Below are 22,349 nucleotides of genomic sequence, written 5' to 3'. Positions count from 1 at the left end.
CCGCGCTCACCTGGAGGACACGTTGCCCTGCCCCGTGAGCCGCCACCCGTGCCAGGAGCGGCAGGCGAGGAGCAACGCCCAGCTGGGCAGGATGATCCAGGCGGCCAGGCTGCTGCAGAGCAGCCAGAGCACCCGGAGGAGGAGCGAGGAGCCGCGCCTGTGCGAGCTGCACCGCCAGCTCCTGAGCCTCTGCGGCGAGGAACACGCGGAGGTGCTGCGTCTGTGCCCTGTGCGCACGGACCCCTGAGCATCGGGGCCACTTGGTGAGGCCGGTGGGCGAGGCCGCGGCTGGCCACCGGCAGAGGCTCGGCGCTCACGTGGAGCCTTTGGAGAGGCGGGTGGCAGGTGTCCACAGCCTGGTGGCCGCGCAGGACAAAACGCTGCTGCAGCTGCGGGAGCTGGTGCAGCGCCAGCGGCTGGAGCTGGCCTCGGAGTTCCGGCAGCTGAGCCGGGCTGTGGAAGGCGAGCAGGAGGCCGTCCTGGCGAGGCTGCTCCAGGAGGAGCAGGACATCCAGGAGCAGCTGGGCGCCAACGTCACCGCCTTCTCAGACCACATCTGCGAGCTGCGGGGCCTCCCGCACGAGGTGACGGAGAGAGGCGTGCTGCCTGGAGCCAGGCTGCTGAGCGGCATCGGGGGCGTCCTGGGCAGGGGCGAGCGTCTGAGGTGCCCCAAAGTCTGCTCCTTGCAGCTGAGGCGGGAAGGCTGCAGCCTCGCCTCGCCGCACTCGGCTCTGCAGAAAATCATTCAGACGTTCCGGGAGGACGTGACACCCTGGACCCCGAGACGGCGCATCCCAACTTGCTCGTGTCCGAGGACAGAAAGTCGGTGACATTTGCGAAGAGCAGGCAGCTCTTCCCCGCCAAGCGCGCAGAGATTCTGCCCGGAGCCTGCGGCGCGGAGCTCGCGGGGCTTCGCAGCTGCAAGCAGTACTGGGAGGGGCGGGTGGGCGGGGCCGCGTGGGCCGTGGGCGTCCGCGCAGACTCCGCCCCCAGGAGCGTGGGCCGTGGGCGTCCGCGCAGACTCCGACCCCAGGAGCGTGGGCCGTGGGCGTCCGCGCAGACTCCGACCCCAGGAGCGTGGGCCGTGGGCGTCCGCTCAGACTCCGCCTCCAGGAGCGTGGGCCGTGGGCGTCCGCGCAGACTCCGCCCCCAGGAGCGTGGGCCGTGGGCGTCCGCTCAGACTCCGCCTCCAGGAGCGTGGGCCGTGGTCGTCGGCGCAGACTCCGCTCCCAGGAGCGTGGGCCGTGGGCGTCTGCACAGACTCCGCTCTCAGGAGCGTGGGCCGTGGGCGTCGGCGCAGACTCCGCTCTCAGGAGCGTGGGCCGTGGGCGCCTGCGCAGACTCCGCCCCCCAGGAGCGTGGGCCGTGGGCGTCGGCGCAGACTCCGCTCCCAGGAGCGTGGGCCGTGGGCGTCGGCGCAGACTCCGCTCTCAGGAGCGTGGGCCGTGGGCGTCGGCGCAGACTCCGCTCCCAGGAGCGTGGGCCGTGGGCGCCTGCGCAGACTCCGACCCCAGGACCGGCGCGGGGCCCCCGGAGAGATACAGCCGCTTCCGGACTGCGGGGCTGCGCTGAGGGGAATGTGAGGCCCGCGGGCCGGGGAGCGCCGTTCCGCTGGAGCTGAAGGAGGAGGCTGCCGGGAGCGGTGTGTATCTGGACTGTGAGTTGGGCGCGGTTTCCTTCTGCAGTTGGAAGGACGGGTCCCGCACATCCACTCTTTAACCGATAAATTTTCTGAGGTCCTAAAGCCCTCTTTCTGTATCGGGTGCGAAGGATAATCAGTGATTTTGCTTCCTTCTCTTCCTGAAATTTATGGACAGTAGGTAAAATATTTATACCTGTCCGTACACCTGGCACCGAGACATTATTTTTTAATGCTTATTTTACTTAAAGCCGTGAAGAAACTTTCTCATTTTGTTTTTCCGTTTTGGTGGTGGTGGTGTCGTCGTTTCCATAGCAGTAGAGATGTTGTCGGAACTAACAGGGACGCGGAGATTAACTGTAAAGTGTTTCTGGAGTTCTAACGTTGGAGCCTGTAAAACTATAATTTCACAGCTTCAGTACATGTGTGAACATTTGCATATTTCCTATAACCACACATTTGCCTGTTCATAAACACATTACACGTTCCAGGTTGGGAGAGAAGACACAGCTGTGCGGAGACAATTCTGAGAGGGCCTCTTGCTTGGGGTCGAAAAACTGCCTGATCCAGACTGTTTCCCAGGATGTTTTTATTATGGGAAACAGCCTTGAAAAGATAGAGGTGGTGTCTCCATCCAGACTTCAGGACTCGCCTTTCTCTCTTCCTTTTCCGCACACCTGGGAAAGATGATGGGAAAGCCTGAGAGCGCCTCCTTTGGTGCAGGGGGCGATGTCAAAACAAGCGAGGGCTTCCCTGGTGGCGCAGTGGTTGAGAATCTGCCTGCTAATGCAGGGGACACGGGTTCGAGCCCTGGTCTGGGAAGATCCCACATGCCGCGGAGCAGCTGGGCCCGTGAGCCACAATTGCTGAGCCTGCGCGTCTGGAGCCTGTGCCCCGCGACGGGAGGGGCCGCGATAGAGAAAGGCCCGCGCACCGCGATGAAGAGCGGTCCCCGCACCGCGATGAAGAGTGGCCCCCGCTTGCCGTAACCAGAGAAAGCCCTCGCGCGAACCGAAGACCCAACACAGCCAAAAATAAATAAATAAATAGATAAAGTAGCTATTAAAAAAAAAAAAAAAATTTCCTGTTATAAAAAAAAAAAAAAAAAACAAAAAAAAAACAAGCGAGACCCCCGTAGTGCCAGAAACCTGACACCAGCCCCACACCGTAACCACCAAAACAAACAAACAAACAAACAAAAACCCAAGCTAGTCTCCTTTCTCTCTCAAGTTGCCCGGGGTCTACTCGGGTAAGCACCGTTCTCTCCGCATAAACCTTATTGTATGAGTAGTAAACATCTTCATATTCCTCTGCTACGTGTGGCATCGTTGGGTGCCTGACACTGAACCAAATTCTGAGTGGGGATCCCCCGTGGCAGTGCAACATGGTCCTAACATTTGGCTTTCCGAGCAGGCTTTTGGTGATGCTCACCACCATCCATTTTCAGGGTGCTTCTCCTCTGTTGTTTGTTTGTTTGTTTTTGGCTTCTGACTGGCTCTGATGCCCCAAACAAGCGTGCGCTTTGAGCGTTTATACTTTTACTTGCGAATCAGCTCACCCTTAAGGGGGGTCCTTAAAAAAAAAAAGTGAGACAGAGAAAAGAAAGAAACCTGGGGAGGTTACAAAACTAGAACAGAGATCCACAATTTGACCTAATTGGAAATCCACAATTTACTAAAAGAATCGATAGAACAAAAACGTTAAAAGGGGGAGATTCTCTTTTGTGCCTCCCTAAGCTAGATGCTGATTTGGTAGGATCCCACTAAATGTAAACATGGTACCTCCGGTAATGTTAGTCTGTTACTGAATTTAAAATGGACATCAAAGAGGTATGTCTCATCTTAACCACTGGAACTGTGGTTTTGCCTAAATTCCCCATGGTCATAGCACATGTTGTCATAAATGTCCAAGAGAAGGCATGGATAATCTGACCCACTGAGAAATAAATTGAAATCAAATCAAGCCATTGGCACTTACACATTGGGTTCCTGAAATAGGATGTTATAGGTGTCTCCACCTCCAGTTAACAATAGATAATAAGACTAAATGTTAATTAAAACAAGGCATTCAAGATTTGAAATCCATTATGCATGATCTGTTTAGTGGAAAGATTAATTATTCCCACTGCTTCTCTGTTTTACTTAAATTTCACCTCTTCTTTAACTTGAAAAGAATGGATTGCATCTCACAGTGAGTTACTACAACCCAAATGCTGTGTTCTCATCCAGTGTTGTCTAATTACTGATCTATCCAAGCAGCGACTGGTAAATATCTGGCCATTACAGATTTGGCCAGTATGTTCTGTTCAGAGCTTATTTCAACAGCTTCCCAGCTATAATTTTCCTTCACCTCCAGAGGGAAACCAGGCAATCCCAAGTACATCAACAGCCTTGCCCTGGCAGGCAGTGTGTGAAGGCAAGATTTTTACTTCATCCAACTTATTCTAGGAGAACTATTATGATTTACATTGATGACATCCTTCTTCAGAGATTCATTTGAACACTCAACCTTGGTTGATTTCCTGATAGTTACTTGGCATACTGAGAGCACCTCTATCCCTAACACTGTCAAGAAGTAGCTATTGATCCTCTCAAAACCCACAACATGAAAACAAACCCAACATCTTCTAGGCCTTTTGGGATTCTGGAAGCAACATATTCCTTAAATTTCACTTAAGGCCATTTTTTTCTGTTACTTGCAAATCAGCCCACCTTTAATGATGCCCCTTCCAACGAAGCTGTCTAGAAACTAAGTTGGAATTCTTTGGGTACTTCTATTAGTGCCCCCAGAAGTATCTTCACTGTAGGGGCTTTAGCAATTTCCTCCTGCTTCCTGGAGACTCTGGACCACCATGACCACCATAGGTTTCCCCTGGGCTCCTGTGCTGACCTGCTTAGATTTGTGTCATTGCCATTGCCAGTCACATGCTGGAATTTATTGGACATAGACACTCTCACAGTGGCAAAGACTGTAACCCTCCCTACCCAGCTCCCCACAATGCCTTGAATTATGGGCCGAGAACCCCACCAGGTCACCACAGCTACCTAGACCTCATTACTACCAGATGGAGCCAAACTTGAGCCCTCTGGCATATTGCCCCTGGGGGAGGGGTGGTCTTCACTGTTCTCAGTCTCTTGCCAGATGCCATGGTGCAAAGGAGGTACATATAAGTGCATCATGTATTTGTTTATGTTTTTCAACTATCACAAGATAGTTTTTTTCTCTCTCTTTTTATATAATCACCTATGTATTAGTCTGCTTGGTCTGCCATAACAGAATATCATAAACTGGGGGGCTGAAACAATAAAGCTTTAGTTTATCATAGTTCTGGAAGCTAAAAGATCCCAGATCGAGGTCCAACAGTGTCAGTTTTTGGAGATAGCTCTCTTCCTGGCTTGTAGGCGGCTGCCTGTCTTCTCACTATGTCCTCACATGGTAGAGAGGAAGACAGAGCTACCTGGTGTCTCTTCTGAGGACACTAATCCTATCAGTTTAGGGCACATTTTTAATATTACCTTTAACCTTAGTTACCTCCTGAAGGCTCTATCTCCAAATACAGTAATACTGAGGTTTAGGGCCTCAGTATATGAATTTGGGGTGGAGTGACATAATTCTGTCCCTAGCAACCTATGACATTTTCTCATTCCCCATTTCTCGTGGGAAAGATGTGGGTATTTATTAGAAATCTTGTGCAATTTTAGATAAAACTCTTTGTAAGAAACAAAAGAATACATTACTGGTTCTTCAAAATATGTCACAAATGTAATCTGTCACATTTGGCTTTATGTTGAAGAAGCAGTTAATACTTAAAAAATATAGATAATGTAATCTATGTAGGTGAATATGAAAAAGAATCTCTAGATATATTTAAGTATAAAAAGCCATGTACAGAACGCTACACATAGCATGCTCATGCTATAAAAATAAAGAAACAAAGAATTTCTATTCTTGCATATGTGTACATGAATAGGATGTTTCTGAAAAAAAACAGAAGAAACTTAATAATGGTAATGCTGGGAAGGTGCTAGGAGGCCTGGGTGTCTGAGGTGAGAGAACAGTTTGCTTTTTGGTGTACCCTACTTCCACGTGAATTTTTGCTACATTTATCTATATTTTTCCCTTCAAAAATTCACAACAAATAAATCTGATGTTCACTGGAAAATTGCTAGAATCCAGGTTTTAGTTTTGCCTGCTTAAAGAAAGACCTTTATCTTATTCCTTGAATGGACGGCCATCCCCACGGAGGAAGTCCTCAAACCATATAGTATCTCTGTTCTGTGGACTGTCAGTCTGCTGGCTGAGACTACGTGGGATCTGAGCATCCAGGCTTCTAGCTCAGTGCCTCATATCAGAGTGAGATTTTGTGTAAGGGCTGCTGGATGAATAATTAAATGAGATGTCTTGCTGGGATTGGTGAATCATCAGCCTCAGTGTGAATGAAGTTACCAGGAGCCATGGTAGAACATATCAGAGTTCTCAGTCTATCTCAACTGAGAGGTTCTGCTGTTGAGCACGTAGGGAAACCTGGATCTGCTCCCAGCCCCATGCTGCCCCCTTGAATGGCATGCAGTGTGATGGAGGATGTAACTGTCTGGTGGGCCCTCTTCATCCTGGGAAACGTGGGGTGAAGATCCAAAGATGTCATCTGAGAAGAGAGCCAGGAAAGAAACCTGGGAATCACATACATCTGAGAGGGCTGAGAGGGAAAGGTAACCTGTTAAACAGACTGAGAAAGTGCAGTCTGAGCTGAAGGTGCAGGATACAACACATATACTCAAAAATCAGTTGTATTTCTATATTCTGGCAATCAACAACCCTAAAAAGTAATTACGATAATTCCAGTTATAGTAGCCTTAAAAAGAAAAAAGTACTTAGGAATAAATTTAGCCATGGTGGTTTTAAGATTTATACATTGAAAACTATAAACCATTGCTGAATGAAATTATAGAAGACCTGAATTAATGGAAAGATATCTCATGTTCATGGATTGGAAGCCTTCATATGAAGGTAGTAATGCTACCCAAAGCAATATACAGATTCAATGCAATCCTTATCAAAACCCCAGTGGTCTTTTTTTTTTTTCCAGAAGTGGAAAAGCTGATCTTAGAATTTATAAGCTATTACAAGAGATGCCTAACAGCCAAAACAGTGTTGAAAAAGAAGAACAAAATAGGAAGCAAGCACAGAGTAAAGATGTTATTGGTTAAATTTGACTAGGCTCTGATGCTGTAACAAGTGAACACTGACATCTCAATGGCTTGGCCCACAAAATTTATGTTTTGCTCTTTTGATATCCAGTACTGGAGCTGTGACTGCACTGAGTGAGTCTGAGATCCATATTCTCTGATCTCGTGACACCACCATCACAGAGCTGTTGCAGCAGAACTCAGGAGAGTAGCAGGTCTGGTTTCCAGAGCATACAGTGACTTGCTCCCAGTATTCCAGCATGGAAAGTAACTGCACAGTGGAGAAGCATGCAAATACTACCTTAGTCAGGAGACCATCAGGAATACATCATGTTGATAGCAGGTACCCTTGGTATGTGATAAAAACAGCACTTCATCTCTGTGGTCTTCTTCTCAAAATTCATAGCCCTAATCTTACCATAAGAACATAGAACAAACTGAAATTGAGGGACATTCTACAAAAACCTGACCAGTATTCCTCTACACTGTCAGGGGACATCTGAGGACCTGTCACAGACCAGAGGAGCCCAAGGTTATATGACGCCCAAATGAAATGTGATATCATAGATGGGATCCTGGAACAACAAAAAAAGGACATTAAGGAAAAACAAATGAAATCTGAATGAAATACGGAGTTCAGTTACTAATGTATCAATGGTTGTGAAAAATGTACTACAGTAATGTGGGGAAACTGGGTATGGAGGACTCAGCCCTTTGTATCTATGGGATTTGCATCCACAGATTCAACCAACTGTGGATCAAAAATATTTTTTAAAAATTCCAGATAGTTCCAAAAAGCAAAGCTTGAATTTGCCATACCCAGTAACGATTTACATAGCATTTACATTGTATGAAGTACTGTAAGTAATCTAGGGGTGATTTAAAGTATACAGGAGGATGTGCATAGGTTATAGTATGCCATATTATATAAAGGACTTGAGATCTGTGGATTTTGTATCCTCGAGGGTGTTGGAGCCAGTCTCCCTGCAGATACCAAGGAATGTCTGTATATATGAGAGCTCTCTCTAGTATGCATGCAACTTTGCTGTAAATCTAAAACTATGATAAAACAACAAAGTTATTTAAATACTATATGAAAGAGCGACACCGTGATGGTCCGCGGCTCTTACGTGCCAGGCAGGAAACAACACACATCACGTCTACACTCATTTTACTGGCTCGTTCTAGTGACACGACACCACTAGTTTGCAATGTGGCTGGGATCATTGGGAGCCACCTTGCAGGCAGGCTACTATATCCTTGAAAGAAAAGAAGAAAGAAAGAAGAAAAGAAGGAAGAAGGCAGCCTGTGGGGGGGTCCCAGGCGTGGAGGACCTGAGGCCTCTCGGCCATAAGTGGCGTCAACTTGCCATGCATGTGAGTGAACCCCTTCGGAAGTGAATCCTTCAGTCCCAGGCAGCCTTCAGGGGACGGCAGCCCCAGCCAACATCTGCACTGAAACCTCAGGAGAGACCCAGAGCCAGAAACAACTAGCCAAGCCACTCCCAACTTCCTGACTCCTAACATGGTGACTGGCTTCCCCCTAGAGAGACTAGTCAACAGAAAGCAAGAGGGAGGGCTTCCCTGGTGGCGCAGTGGTTGAGAATCTGCCTGCCAATGCAGGGGACACGGGTTCGAGCCCTGGTCTGGGAGGATCCCACATGCCGCGGAGCAACTAGGCCCGTGAGCCACAATTACTGAGCCTGTGCGTCTGGAGCCTGTGCTCCACAACAAGAGAGGCCGCGATAGTGAGAGGCCCGCGCACCGCGATGAAGAGTGGCCCCCACTTGCCGCAACTAGAGAAAGCCCTCACACAGAAATGAAAACCCAACACAGCCATAAATAAATAAATAAAAATAAAATGACTAAAAAAAAAAAAATTTTTTTCTTTTAAAAAAAGAGGGACGCTGAAGCCCTGTTCTGCCAGTTTTTTCCAGAGCACAGAATGCTTTATTTTAGCTCTCCACCTGAACTCCTTTCAGGAGGTGTTGAAAGTCAGCAGCTGCAGCAGCACAAGATTTAATCCTTGTAGAAGGAGATGGCAAGTGCCAATGGAAAATGCCAACTTGTAGTTGACAGCTGGCCCCTGGGGGCAGCAGGGAGGGGCAGGAAGTAGACAAGGTGAAAAACGGCCTTCATGAGTCACAGATGGTGGGCAAGAAACGCTGCTGTACTCCCTTTAAGTCACAAAATGAGGATCTCGGTCTTTATCAAGTGCAAAGGAAATCCTGTGAAGCATTATGACATGATATAATAATATTTGAATTTTGAAAGGCTGACAATTCAGGAAACAGGTCTTTTGATGTCTTTAAGGGAGCCAAGAAGTCGTGCATGGTGAGCAGTTAAATACAGGTGCGTGTTAGAGAATCCTCAACAGATTTTGTTAAAGTTGTGGTTTCTAAACCTTTTTTTTTGGTTTTTTAACATCTTAATTGGAGTATGATTGCTTTGCAATGGTGTATTAGTTTCTGCTGTACAACAAAATGAATCAGCTATACAACAAAATGAATCAGCTATACATTTACATATATCCCCATATCTCCTGCCTCTTGCGTCTCACTCCCAACTTCCCTATCCCACCCCTCTAGGTGGTCACAAAGCACTGAGCTGATCTCCCTGTGCTATGCAGCTGCTTCCCACTATCTATTTTACATTTGGTAGTGTATATATGTCCATGCCACTCTCTCACTTCGTCCCAGCTTACCCTTCCCCCTCCGCGTGTCCTCAAGTCCATGCTCTAAGTCTGTGTCTTTTTGTTTTTTTTAGTGTAAGATCTTTACAAAGATATCTTATTACTCTTTTTTAAAAATTTTTTATTTATTTATTTATTTATGGCTGTGTTGGGTCTTCGTTTCTGTGCGAGGGCTTTCTCTAGTTGTGGCAAGCGGGGGCCACTCTTCATCGCGGTGCGCGGGCCTTTCACTATCGCGGCCTCTCTTGTTGCAGAGCACAGGCTCCAGACGCGCAGGCTCAGCAATTGTGGCTCACGGGCCCAGCTGCTCCGCGGCATGTGGGATCCTCCCAGACCAGGGCTCGAACCCGTGTCCCCTGCATTGGCAGGCAGATTCCCAACCACTGTGCCACCAGGGAAGCCCACGTCTGCGTCTTTATTCCTGTCCTGCCCCTAGGTTCTTCAGAACCAATTTTTTTTTTTTAGATTCCATATATATGTGTTAGCATACGGTATTTATTTTTCTCTTTCTGACTTACTTCAACCTGTATGACAGACTCTAGGTCCATCCACCTCACTACAAATAAGTCAGTTTTGTTTCCTTTTATGGCTGAGTAATATTCCATTGTATATATGTGACACATCTTCTTTATCCATTCATCTGTCGATGGACACTTAGGCTGCTTCCATGTCCTGGCTATTGTAAATAGAGCTGCAATGAACATTGTGGTACATGACTCATTCTGAATTATGGTTTTCTCAGGGTATATACCCAGTAGTGGGATTGCTGGGTCATATGGTAGTTCTATTTTTAGTTTTTTAAGGAACCTCCATACTGTTCTCCATAGTGGCTGTATCAATTTACATTCCCACAAACAGTGCAAGAGGGTTCCCTTTTCTCCACACCCTCTCCAGCATTTATTGTTTGTAGATTTTTTGATGATGGCCATTCTGACTGGGGTGAGGTGATACCTCATTGTAGTTTTGATTTGCATTTCTCTAATGCTTAGTGATGTTGAGCATCCTTTCATGTGTTTGTTGGCAATCTGTATATCTTCTTTGGAGAAATGTCTGTTTAGGTCTTCTGCCCATGTTTGGATTGGGTTGTTTGTTTTTTTGATATTGAGCTGCATGAGCTGCTTGTAAATTTTGGAGATTAATCCTTTGTCAGTTGCTTCATTTGCAGATATTTTGTCGTATTCTGAGGATTGTCTTTTCATCTTGTTTATGTTTTCCTTTGCTGTGCAAAAGCTTTTAAGTCTCATTAGGTCCCATTTGTTTATTTTGGTTTTTATTTCCATTCCTCTAGGAGGTGGGTCAAAAAGGATCTTGCTGTGATTTATGTCATAGAGTGTTCTGCCTATGTTTTCCTCTAAGAGCTTTAAAGTGTCTAGCCTTACATTTAGGTCTTTAATCCATTTTGAGTTTACTTTTGTGTATGGTGTTAGGGAGTGTTCTAATTTCATTCTTTTACATGTAGCTGTCCAATTTTCCCAGCACCACTTATTGAAGAGGCTGTATTTTCTCCATTGTATATTCTTGCCTCCTTTATCAAAAATGAGGTGACCATCTAGAGATAAACCCAGGTGCCTGGGTTTATCTCTAGGCTTTCTATCCTGTTCCATTGATCTATATTTCTGTTTTTGTGCCAGTATCATATTGTCTTGATTACTGTACCTTTGTAGTATAGTCTGAAGTCAGGGAGCCTGATTCCTCCAGCTCTGGTTTTCTTTCTCAAGATTGCTTTGGATATTCGGGTTCTTTTGTGTTTCCATACAAATTGTGGAATTTTTTGTTCTACTTCTGTGAAAAATGCTGTTGGTAGTTTGATAGGGATTGCAATGAATCTGTAGATTGCTTTGGGTGGTATAGTCATTTTCACAATGTTGATTCTTCCAATCCAAGAACATGGTATATCTCTCCATCTGTCTGTATTATCTTTAATTTCTTTCATCAGTGTCTTACAGTTTTCTGCATACAGGTCTTTTGTCTCCTTAGGTAGGTTTATTCCTAGGTATTTTTTTCTTTTTGTTGCAGTGGTAAATGGGAGTGTTTCCTTAATTTCTCTTTCAGATTTTTCATTATTAGTGTATAGGAATGCAAGAGATTTCGGTGCATCAATTTTGTATCCTGCTACTTTACCAAATTCATTGATTAGCTCTAGTAGTTTTCTGGTAGCATCTTTAGGATTCTCTATGTATAGTATCATGTAATCTGCAAACAGTGACAGCTTTGCTTCTTCTTTTCCGATTTGGATTCCTTTTATTTCTGTTTCTTCTCTGCTGTGGCTAAAACTTCTCAAACTATGTTGAATAATAGTGGTGAGAGTGGGCAACCTTGTCTTGTTCCTGATCTTAGTGGAAATGGTTTCAGTTTTTCACCATTGAGGACGATGGTGGCTGTGGGCTTGTCATATATGGCCTTTACTATGTTGAGTAAAGTTCCCTCTATGCCTACTTTCTGGAGGGTTTTTATCATAAATGGGTATTGAATTTTGTTGAAAGCTTTTTCTGCATCTATTGAGATGATCATATGGTTTTTCTCCTTCAATTTGTTAATGTGGTGTATCACATTGATTGATTTGCATATATTGAAGAATCCTTGCATTCCTGGGATAAACCCCACTTGATCATGGTGTATGATCATTTTAATGTGCTGTTGGATTCTGTTTGCTAGTATTTTGTTGAGGATTTTTGCATCTATATTCATCAGTGATACTGGCCTGTAGTTTTCTTTCTTTGCGACATCTTCATCTGGTTTTGGTGTCAGGGTGATGGTGGTCTTGTCGAATGAGTTTGGGAGTGCTCCTCCCTCTGCTATATTTTGGAGGAGTTTGAGAAGGATAGGTGTTAGATCGTCTCTAAATGTTTGATAGAATTCACCTCTGAAGCCATCTGGTCCTAGGCTTTTGTTTGTTGGAAGATTTTTAATCACATTCTCAATTTCAGTGCTTGTGATTGGTCTGTTTATATTTTCTATTTCTTCCTGCTTCAGACTCGGAAAGTTGTGCTTTTCTAAGAATTTGTCCATTTCTTCCAGATGTCAATTTTATTGGCATATAATGGCTTGTAGTAATCTCTCATGATCCTTTGTATTTCTACAGTGTCCGTTGCTACTTCTCCTTTTTTATTTCTAATTCTATTGATTTGAGTCTTCTTCCCTTTTTTCTTAATGAGTCTGGCTAATGGTTTATCAATTTTGTTTATGTTCTCAAAGAACCAGCTTTTAGTTTTATTGATATTTGCTACTGTTTTCTTCATTTCTTATTCATTTATTTCTGATCTGATCTTTATGATTTCTTTCCTTCTGCTAACTTCGGGGTTTTTTTGTTCTTCTTTCTCTAATTGCTTTAGGTGTAAGGTTAGGTTGTTCATTTGAGATATTTTTTGTTTCTTGAGGTAGGATTGTGTTGCTATAAACTTCCCTCTTAGAACTGCTTTTGCTGCATCCCATAGGTTTTGGGTCGTCGTGTTTTCATTGTCATTTATTTCTAGGTATATTTGATTTCCTCTTTGATTTCTTCAGTGATCTCTTGGTTATTTATTAGTGTATTTTTTAACCTCCATGTGTTTGTGTTTTCTCCAGATTTTTTCCTGTAATTGATATCTAGTCTCATAGTGCTGTGGTCGGAAAAGATATTTGATACGATTTCAATTTTCTTAAATTTACCAAGGCTTGATTTGTGACCCAAGATATTATCTATCCCGGAGAATGTTCCATGAGCACTTGAGAAGAAAGTGTATTCTGTTGTTTTTGGATAGAATGTGATATAAATATCTATTAAGTACATCTTGTTTAACGTGTCATTTAAAGCTTGTGTTTCCTTATTTATTTTCATTTTGGATGATCTGTCCATTGGTGAAAGTGCAGTGTTAAAGTCCCCTACTATGATTGTGTTGCTGTCGATTTCCCCTTTTATGGCTGTTAGTATTTGCCTTATGTATTGAGGTGCTCCTGTGTTGGGTGCATAAATATTTACAATTGTTATATCTTCTTCTTGGACTGATCCCTTGATCATTATGTAGTGTCCTTCTTTGTCTCTTGTAATAGTCTTTGTTTTAAAGTCTATTTTGTCCAATATGAGAATTGCTACTCCAGCTTTCTTTTGATTTCCATTTGCATGGAATCTCTTTTTCCATCCCCTCACTTTCAGTCTGTATGTGTCCCTAGGTCTGAAGTGGGTCTCTTGTAGACAGCATGTATATGGGTCTTGTATTTGTGTTCATTCAACAAATCTATGTCTTTTGGTTGGAGCATTTAATCCATTTACATTTAAGATAGATATCCATATGTATGTTCTTATTACCATTTTCTTAATTGTTTTGGGTTTGTTATTGTAGGTCTTTTCCTTCTCTTGTGTTTCCTGCCTAGAGAAGTTCCTTTAGCATTTGTTGTAAAGCTGGTTTGGTGGTGCTGAATTCTCGTAGCTTGTGCTTGTCTGTAGAGGTTTTAATTTCTCTGTCGAATCTGAATGAGATCCTTGCTGGGTAGAGTAATCTTGGTTGTAGGTTTTTCCCCTTCATCACTTTAAATATGTCCTGCCACTCCCTTCTGGCTTGCAGAGTTTCTGCTGAAAGATCAGCTGTTAACCTTATGGGGATTCCCTTGTATATTATTTGTTGTTTTTCTCTTGCTGCTTTTAATATTTTTTCTTTGTGTTTACTTTTTGATAGTTTGATTAATATGTGTCTTGGCATCTTTCTCCTTGGATTTATCCTGTATGGGACTTTCTGTGCTTCCTGGACTTGATTGACTGTTTCCTTTCCCATATTAGGGAAGTTTTCAACTATAATATCTTCAAATATTTTCTCAGTCCCTTTCTTTTTTCTCTTCTTCTTCTTGGACCCCTATAATTCGAATGTTGGCGCGATTAATGTTGTTCCGGAGGTCTCTGAGACTGTCCTCAATTCTTTTCATTCTTTTTTCTTTGTTCTAGTCTGCGGTAGTTATTTCCACTATTTTATCTTCTAGGTCACTTATCCGTTCTTCTGCCTCAGTTATTCTGCTATTGATTCCTTCTAGAGAATTTTTAATTTCATTTATTGTATTGTTCATCATTGTTTGTTTGCTCTTTAGTTCTTCTAGGTCCTTGTTAAACATTTCTTGTATTTTCTCCATTCTGTTTCCACAATTTTGGATTATCTTTACTATCATTATTCTGAATTCTTTTTCAGGTAGACTGCCTATTTCCTCTTCATTTGTTTGGTCTGGTGGGATTTTACCTTGCTCGTTCATCTGCTGTGTGCTTCTCTGTCTTCTCATCTTGCTTAACTTACTGTGTTTGGGATCTCCTTTTCGCAGGCTGCAGGTTCATAGTTCCCATTGTTTTTGGTGTCTGCCCCCCAGTGGCTAAGGTTGGTTCAGTGGATTGTGTAGGCTTCCTGGTGGAGGGGACTGGTGCCTGTGTTCTGGTAGATGAGGCTTGATCTTGTCTTTCTGGTGGGTAGGACCACATCTGGTGGTATGTTTTGGGGTGCCTGTAACTTTATTATGATTTTAGGCACCCTCTCTGCTAATGGGTGGGGTTGTGTTCCTGTCTTGCCAGTTGTTTTGCACAGCGTGTCCAGCACTGTAGCTTGCTGGTTGTTGAGTCGAGCTGGGTCTTAGCATTGAGATGGAGATCTCTTGAAGAGCTTTCACCATTTGATATTACATGGAGCTGGGAGGTCTCTGGTGGACCAATGCCCTGAACTCAGCTCTCCCACCTCAGAGGCACAGGCCTAACACCCAGCCAGAGCACCAAGACCCTGTCAGCCACAAGGCTCAGAAGAAAAGGGAGAATAAAAGAAAGAAAGAACCAAACAAAGAAACAAAGAAAAAAATAAAATAAAATTATTAAAATAAAAAATAAAAAAGTTATTAAAAATAAAATAATTAAAAAGTAATTTAAAAAAGAAAAAAAAAGAAGGAAAGAAGAGAGCAACCAAACCAAAAAACAAATCCACCAATGATAACAAGCACTAAAATCTATACAAAAAAAAAAAAAAGACAGACAGAAACCTAGGACAAATGGTAAAAACAAAGTTATACAGACCAAATCACACAAAGAAGCATACACATGCACACTCACAAAAAGAGAAAAAGGAAAAAATATATATATATTTTAAAAAAAAGGAAGAGAGCAACTAAAATCAATAAACAAATCTACCAATGATAATAAACTCTGAATACTAAGCTAAGATAAACATAAAACAAGAAAAATATTAGATGCAGAAAGCAAACCCCAAGTCTACAGTTATTCCCAAAGTCCACCGCCTCAATTTTGGGCTTATTTGTTGTCTATTCTGGTATTCCACAGATGCAGGGTACATCCAGTTGACTGTGGAGATTCAATCCACTGCTCCTGAGGCTGCTGGGAGAGATTTCCCTTTCTCTTCTTTGTTTGCACAGCTCCTGGGGTTCAGTTTTAATTTTGGCTCTGCCTCTGCATGTTGGTCGCCTGAGGGCATCTGTCCTTCATTCAGACAGGAGGGGGTTAAAGGAGCAGCTGATTCGGGGGCTCTGGCTCACTCAGGCCGGGGGAGGAAGGGGTTCGGAATTCAGGGCGAGCCTGCAGCGGCAGAGGCCATGTGACGTTGAACCAGCCTGAGGCGCGCCGTGTGTTCTCCCGGGGAAGTTGTCCCTGGATCACGGGACCCTGGCAGTGGTGGGCTGCACAGGCCCCCAGGAGGGGAGGTGTGGAGAGTGACCTGTGCTTGCACACAGGCTTCTTGGTGGCGGCAGCAGCAGCCTTAGCGTCTCATGCCCGTCTCGGGGGTCCGCGCTGATCGCCGCGGCTGACGCCCGTCTCTGGAGCTCATTTAGGTGGTGCTCTGAATCCCCTCTCCTTGTGCACCCCGAAACAATGGTCTCTTTCCTCTTTGGCAGGTCCAGACCTTTTCCCGGACTCCCTCCCCACGATCTGTGGTGCACTTGCCTCCTTCAGACTGTGTTCACGCAGCCAACCCCAGTCCTCTCCCTGGGATCTGACCTCCGAAGCCCGAGCCTCAGCTCCCAGCCCCGCCCGCCCCGGCGGGGGAGCAGACAAGCCTCTCGGGCTGGTGCGTGCTGCTCGGCGCCGATCCTCCGTGCGGGAATCTCTCCGCTTTGCCCTCCGCACCCCTGTGGCCGCGCTCTCCTCCGTGTCTCCGAAGCTCCCCTCTCTGCCACCCGCAGTCTCCGCCCGCGAAGGGGCTCCTAGTGCGTGGACACCTTTCCTCCTTCACGGCTCCCTCCCCCTGGTGCAGGTCCCATCCCTATTCTTTTGTCTCTGTTTTTCATTTTTTCTTTTGCCCTACCCCGGTACGTGGGGAGTTTCTTGCCCTGTGGGAGGTCTGAGGTCCTCTGCCAGCGTTCAGTGGGTGTTCCGTAGGGCTTGTTCCACGTGGAGATGTATTTGTGGGGAGGAAGGTGACCTCCGTGTCCTACTCCTCCACTACCTTGAAGGCCTCCTCTAAACCTTTGGGATTGCTGCTGCCATCAGCTCCCCCTCTTTTTGTTTGTTCTTTTACTACGGGGTGAGAATTTGGTTTCAATTTAACTACTCTAAGGTGCAAAATGTGACTCATTCCCTATCACAGTTCATGCCACACAAGAGTCCTTAAGACAGGAGCCCGTCAGTATGATACTGAATCCTGAAAGGCTGGCCCTGCTTTGCAAGGGACAGTGTAATTCAACAGGATGGGGCCAGCCTACCTGCTAGATGCTAGTTACCTAAAGAGTTCATTGTTATGCATTGAATCTTCCTTTGGACCCATTGCTTTTAAGAATTACCATCGTCTTCCCTACAAGACTACTTCAGAAGTTATCTGGCTTTTATCCTTACACCTCCTGTGTAAAAACTGAAACTGTTCTAAATTTATCAGTGGTCTAGTTTCTCTGCCAAGGAATAGTTTTTATCTATGTTGCTCTCTGAGACACTTTACAGTCTTGAGCTCTGGTTGCTCCAACTTGTTTTAGCAAGTTGCTCTTCCTCTCCTTCCCCTTCCTGCATATGCCTGCAAAGGCACGCAACAAACTTTTAATATGTAGTGTGAAACATATGTATGTATGTGTGTATGTATGGGCACACACAGGCATGTCTATGTGCATTTATAGATATGCACACGTACATTATCTATAAATTCATCTAAAAATGCCTATATCTGTTTCCTGCAGAAGTGAGATTTAGAGGGAGCAGGTCTAAGTATGCCATTTTGTTTTGTAAACCGTTTTTTAAAAAAACAAAACAACACTAAAATGTATTTACTTTCTTTGCAATTTGAAAACAACTTTTTAAAGAGAAGAAGCCAAGTTATTTTTGTTTTTTTTGTTGCAGGAGAATGGCGTGAGAGAGGATGGTCATGTCCCAGGTCTCAGGTGAGTCCCTGGGATGGGCTGCCAAGTGAGGGTCCTTGGCTTCCTGCAGGAAATAATTCAAGAGCAAGCCATATTAAGTGAAAGCAGGTTTATTTAGAGGGATACACACTTCATAGGTAGACTGCAGTCCATCTCAGAAGGCAAGAACAGCCCTGGGAGATAAACATTTCAAAGACAGAATGCAGTCTGTCTCAGATGGTGTGAGCAGTCCGGAAATAATATACAGTGGTTAGCTTTTATGGGCTGGATAACTTCATATCTAATGAGTAGGAGGATTATTCCAGCTCTTTTGGGGAAGCGGGCATTTCCAGGAATTGGGGCACCGCCCACTTTTTTCCTTTTATGGTCGGCCTCGGAACTGTCCTGGCACCTGTGGGTGTGTCATTTTGAAACCATGCCACTCAGGTTGGGACTTGGACCCACGGGTCAGGGCTTGAACCCAGCCAAAGCCCAGATCAGGACTTGAACCCCATGTCTTTTAATTGAGATCACACACCTGGTCTCAGGACTTAATGAAGCTTAGGTTCTTGGTGTCTTGTTGCAGAAAGAATTCAGTGAGAGACCAAGCGAAGGTAAGAAGTGGATTTATTTAGAGTGATACCCATTCCATAGACAGAATGTGGTCTGTCTCAAAAGGCAAGAACAACACTAGGAGAAACATACTCCCCAGACAGAGTGTGGGCCATCTCAGAAGGTGAGAGGCCCCAAAGTATGGGGTGGTTAGTTTTTATGGGCTAGGCAATTTCATAGACTAACGAGTGTGAGGACTATTCCAACTATTTTGGGGAAGGGGTTGGGGATTTCCAGGAATTGGACCACTGCCCACTTTTTGAGCTTTTATGGTCGGCCTCGGAACTGTCCTGGCACCTGTGGTTGTGTCATTTAACATCTGCTAATGTATTACAATGAACATATAGTGAGGCCCAAGGTCCACTGGAAGTTAAATCTTTCACCATCTTGATGCCGAAAGCTCAGCTTCTCTGTATATCGGTGCTGAATCCAATCTCAGAGACAGAGTTTTGGGTGAAGTAGAAAAGGAGAGCTTTATTACTTTGTGAGGCAAAGGGGGACAAAGCAGGCTCCTGCCTCGAAAAACTCCTGCCTCGAAAAACTATGCGTCCCCACCTGGAGAGGTTAGTGAGAAGTTTTATAGTAATGGATCAAAGAGCGTGTGATCAGCTCGTGGACATTCCTCTGATTGGTTGGTGGTGAGGTAAGTAGGAGTCAGCATCATCAACCTTCAGGTTCCAACTGGTCTGGGGTCTGCATGCTTGTGGGCAGCATATCATCGTTAATTGTTAACTTTTCCCACCTGGAGAGGGTTTCAGTCTCTGCAAAACAGCTCAAAGATATTGTTGTGTGTATCCATTGAGGGGGAACCAGGACCTTGCACCAAGGCTGCACTGCTGTTTCTCTTGACTCTTTCTCCCTGGTCTGGCATCCCCTCCCTTCTCTAATTAACAATTGTTTGAATCTGCCGGTTGGAACTCAGGGAAGGTCATGGAGGCAGGTCATGGAGGCCCTGCTCAGTATCAATCTTGGACCTAGTTGGTTCTAACGAGTTTTTGTCATGTCCTCAGCAGCTATGTCATTCTTTTAAAGGTTGTACCCTATCCCATTCCCTCCTATTTCAATTTAGCATATGCTAATGTATCACAATGAGCATATAATGAGGCTCAAAGTCTACTGGAAGTCGAATCTTCAGCCATCTTGGGCCCAGTAGGTTCTAACCAGTTTTTGTTTTATGCTCAGTGGCTGTGTCATTCTTGTAAAAGTTGTGCCCTTCCCCCTTCCCTCCTGTCTCATTTTGATACAATTATTTTTAGAATAGTTAAAATATTCTGCTTAAATATGACAATAAACAAAAAAGAGTTTTATTTTATACAGATATTTTTTCTCTTTAAAAGATAAGTAAACTGAATAATTTTTAAAAGTCCTTGAAAGGAGAGGAAAGAAAATTGGGAGGGAATGAAGCCAAACTTTGTTGAATTAAGTATGAGTTGTACATACAGAGAAATACACAGGTCTCTGGTTAAGTAAGCTGAAGTGGTGATCATTACACTGATCTGCCTCAGTGCAAAAAGTGAGGCCAAACAAACCAAAGTGGAGCTTGGAGCAGAGAAGGGTTTATTGCTGGGCTAAGCAAGGAGAGTAGGTGGCTTGTGCTCAAAACACACAAACTCCCTGATGGTTTTCCAGGAGAAGTTTTATTGGGGTGAGGGCTGCAGAGTGTGTGACTTTCTTTACATTGGTTGGTGGTGAGGTAACAGAGCAGTGCTCCAGGAATCTAGTGCTCAGCCTGAAGTTACCATCCTCCCCTTGGGTTGAGGCCTTAGTTCCTACAGAACTGAAAGATATAGTTATGTATAGTCCTTCAGGAGGAACCAGGACTGTGCACCCATGGCTGCACTTGTTTCTTTTTTTTTTTAATAAATTTATTTATTATTTATTTATTTATTTTTGGCTGTGTTGGGTCTTCGTTGCTGCGTGTGGGCTTTCTCTAGTTGCAGCGAGCGGGGGCTACTTTTCATTGCCGTGCGCGGGCTTCTCGTTGCAGTGGCTTCTCTTGTTGTGGAGCATGGGCTCTAGGCATGTGGGCTTCAGTAGTTGTGGCTCATGGGCTCAGTAGTTGTGGCTTACGGGCTCTAGAGCGTGCAGGCTTCAGTAGTTGTGGCTCACGGGCTTAGTTGCTCCACGGTATGTGGAATCTTCCCAGACCAGGGCTCGAACCTATGTCCCCTGCATTGTCAGGCAGATTCTTAACCACTGTACCACCAGGGAAGTCCCTGCACTACTGTTTCTTGACTGCTCCTCCTTTGTTTTAGCATTCTCTCACTTCCTTGATTAGCACCTATTTGAATCTGCCCTTTGGTACTCAAGGAAGGTCTAGGATGCTGAAGCCTTTTTTCCTACAAACAAGAAACAGGGGACACAGAAAGGATTTGTACCCAGGGAGATCCCACAGGTCCTGCTTGATTTCAAAGGCATAAACCCATGAACCAGAAATTTTTCTTCATTTTTCAGTTGCAGGTCAGGAAACTAATTTTAATTTCATGTTGTATAATTTGTGGCTTTAATAAATAGTTTAAAACTTTCTTATAGCCTAGTGCTTAAGAGCACATTTTGGAAGGCGCTTGGCTTTGTATTCCAACTACTACGATTAATTTACTAGCTGTATGTAGCTAATGTTACTCTCATTTTCTTAGTTCTCGTTTCCTCATCTAAAAACTGGCAAAATGATACTTAATCCCATAAGGTTTTGGGGAAATCACTTTGCAGAGGCAGAACCCCTTCTTTTCTCCCTTCTTCTGTCCCGTCCTTAGTAACAAGTGCACTTTAAATTAAACCTAGATAATTTAAAAAAAAGAAAGAGGGCTCAAACACTCTAAAAACAGAACACCAAAAATTACAATATGAATAACAGTCATCTAAAGTCTTATCACAGGAAAGAGTGTTTAACAGAAAACACAATTTTTAAAAATCAGATTGCAAGTTTAGAACTGTTTTTCATTTTTCAAAGCTAATATTATTAAGAGATTTTTCCAAATGCTGAAAAATTGGAAATATTTTTGTTTTGGTTTACTTATAGTATTTGAACTTTTCATGACACTTGTGGCTCAGTTTATACAAGTCATATTTAGTTAAGCATAACTATTTCAGTTATGAAATACAAAAGCTTCCTTCCTTTGGAAGGAAGAAAATAGTGTGCAAACTGACCTGCTAACACATCATCACAGGAAACATTATATTAAAAAATAGAAAACCAGAAATGGTTATATACCAAAATATTCTTTGCTCTTAATACCAAGTTAAAGACTTTGAAGAATATTATATGGCCACTTCCATAGCAACTGCCACAAAACAGTTGATATATAAGGTATTATGAGAACTTACAAAAATAGAGTAATGTGATAATCCTGAAAGTGTACAGTCAGGAGGTGGTGTAGGTAGTTCTTGTGGATTCTTAGTGTACAATCAGATGACAAATTTCCAGAGGAGGTTGATAGGACTTTTCTGCAGAGCAGCTGACAGGGGCCAGAGCCTCAAATGATCAACCACACTGTCTCTTACCAAGGCTCATTGGAATCCAATTATATGATTTTATAGTAGGATGAGAGCTTAGATATAAGAAGAAGTTGAGGCTAGAATCCAGTGTTCTTTCCTTGATCACTCTGGCCAGGTGGAAGCCAAGAATGGAAGATGAAATATAGATCTGGAGTTTAGGGAGTGAAGTCATTTGTTGAAGTGAGAACAAAGGGAAGAAACAGAGGGTTGGAATTCAGGCTCTAATGTGTTAAAACAAGGCTATGGTTACTGATAGGACTAGAATTACCAATTTTTATCTTTTTCCTTAGGCTCTGACATGGCTCAGCTCATCCTGTACTTATCTAAAAGCTTGATATTTTGTTCATTGTCCTTTTTTTTCCCCAAAAATGATGTTAAAAATGGTGTTACTTGTCTTGACTACTGAGGTTTTGGGCACACCCTTAAATTCTGTGCCCACTTATTCTAGTACT

The 22,349-nt window shown here is 44.1% G+C and overlaps 1 protein-coding gene across 22 annotated transcripts in view; it reads left to right on the top strand.

Moving 5' to 3' along the window:
- The first annotated feature begins 980 nt into the window (after nt 1-980).
- Nucleotides 981-22,349, top strand: part of LOC103008269 (uncharacterized) — a 252,917-nt gene continuing 231,548 nt past the window's right edge. For 3 of the 22 annotated variants that reach the window (XR_009008292.1, XR_009008291.1, XR_009008293.1), the window contains exons 1-2: nt 1,023-1,642; nt 17,792-17,832. Coding sequence is in view for 10 of the 22 variants with exons in the window: in XM_057546285.1 (XP_057402268.1) it covers nt 17,811-17,832 (22 nt within the window). In the remaining 12 variants the exon portion in view is untranslated. Of the gene's footprint in view, nt 1,658-16,362; nt 16,536-17,791; nt 17,833-22,349 lie in introns of all 22 variants that reach the window. The other 19 variants (XM_057546293.1, XM_057546291.1, XR_009008290.1 and 16 more) reach the window with 17 other exon arrangements.

The sequence above is a fragment of the Balaenoptera acutorostrata genome, chromosome 5 (genome assembly GCF_949987535.1).
Source record: "Balaenoptera acutorostrata chromosome 5, mBalAcu1.1, whole genome shotgun sequence".
NCBI classification, from domain to species: domain Eukaryota; kingdom Metazoa; phylum Chordata; class Mammalia; order Artiodactyla; family Balaenopteridae; genus Balaenoptera; species Balaenoptera acutorostrata.
This window is presented reverse-complemented; position numbering and strand designations above follow the sequence as displayed.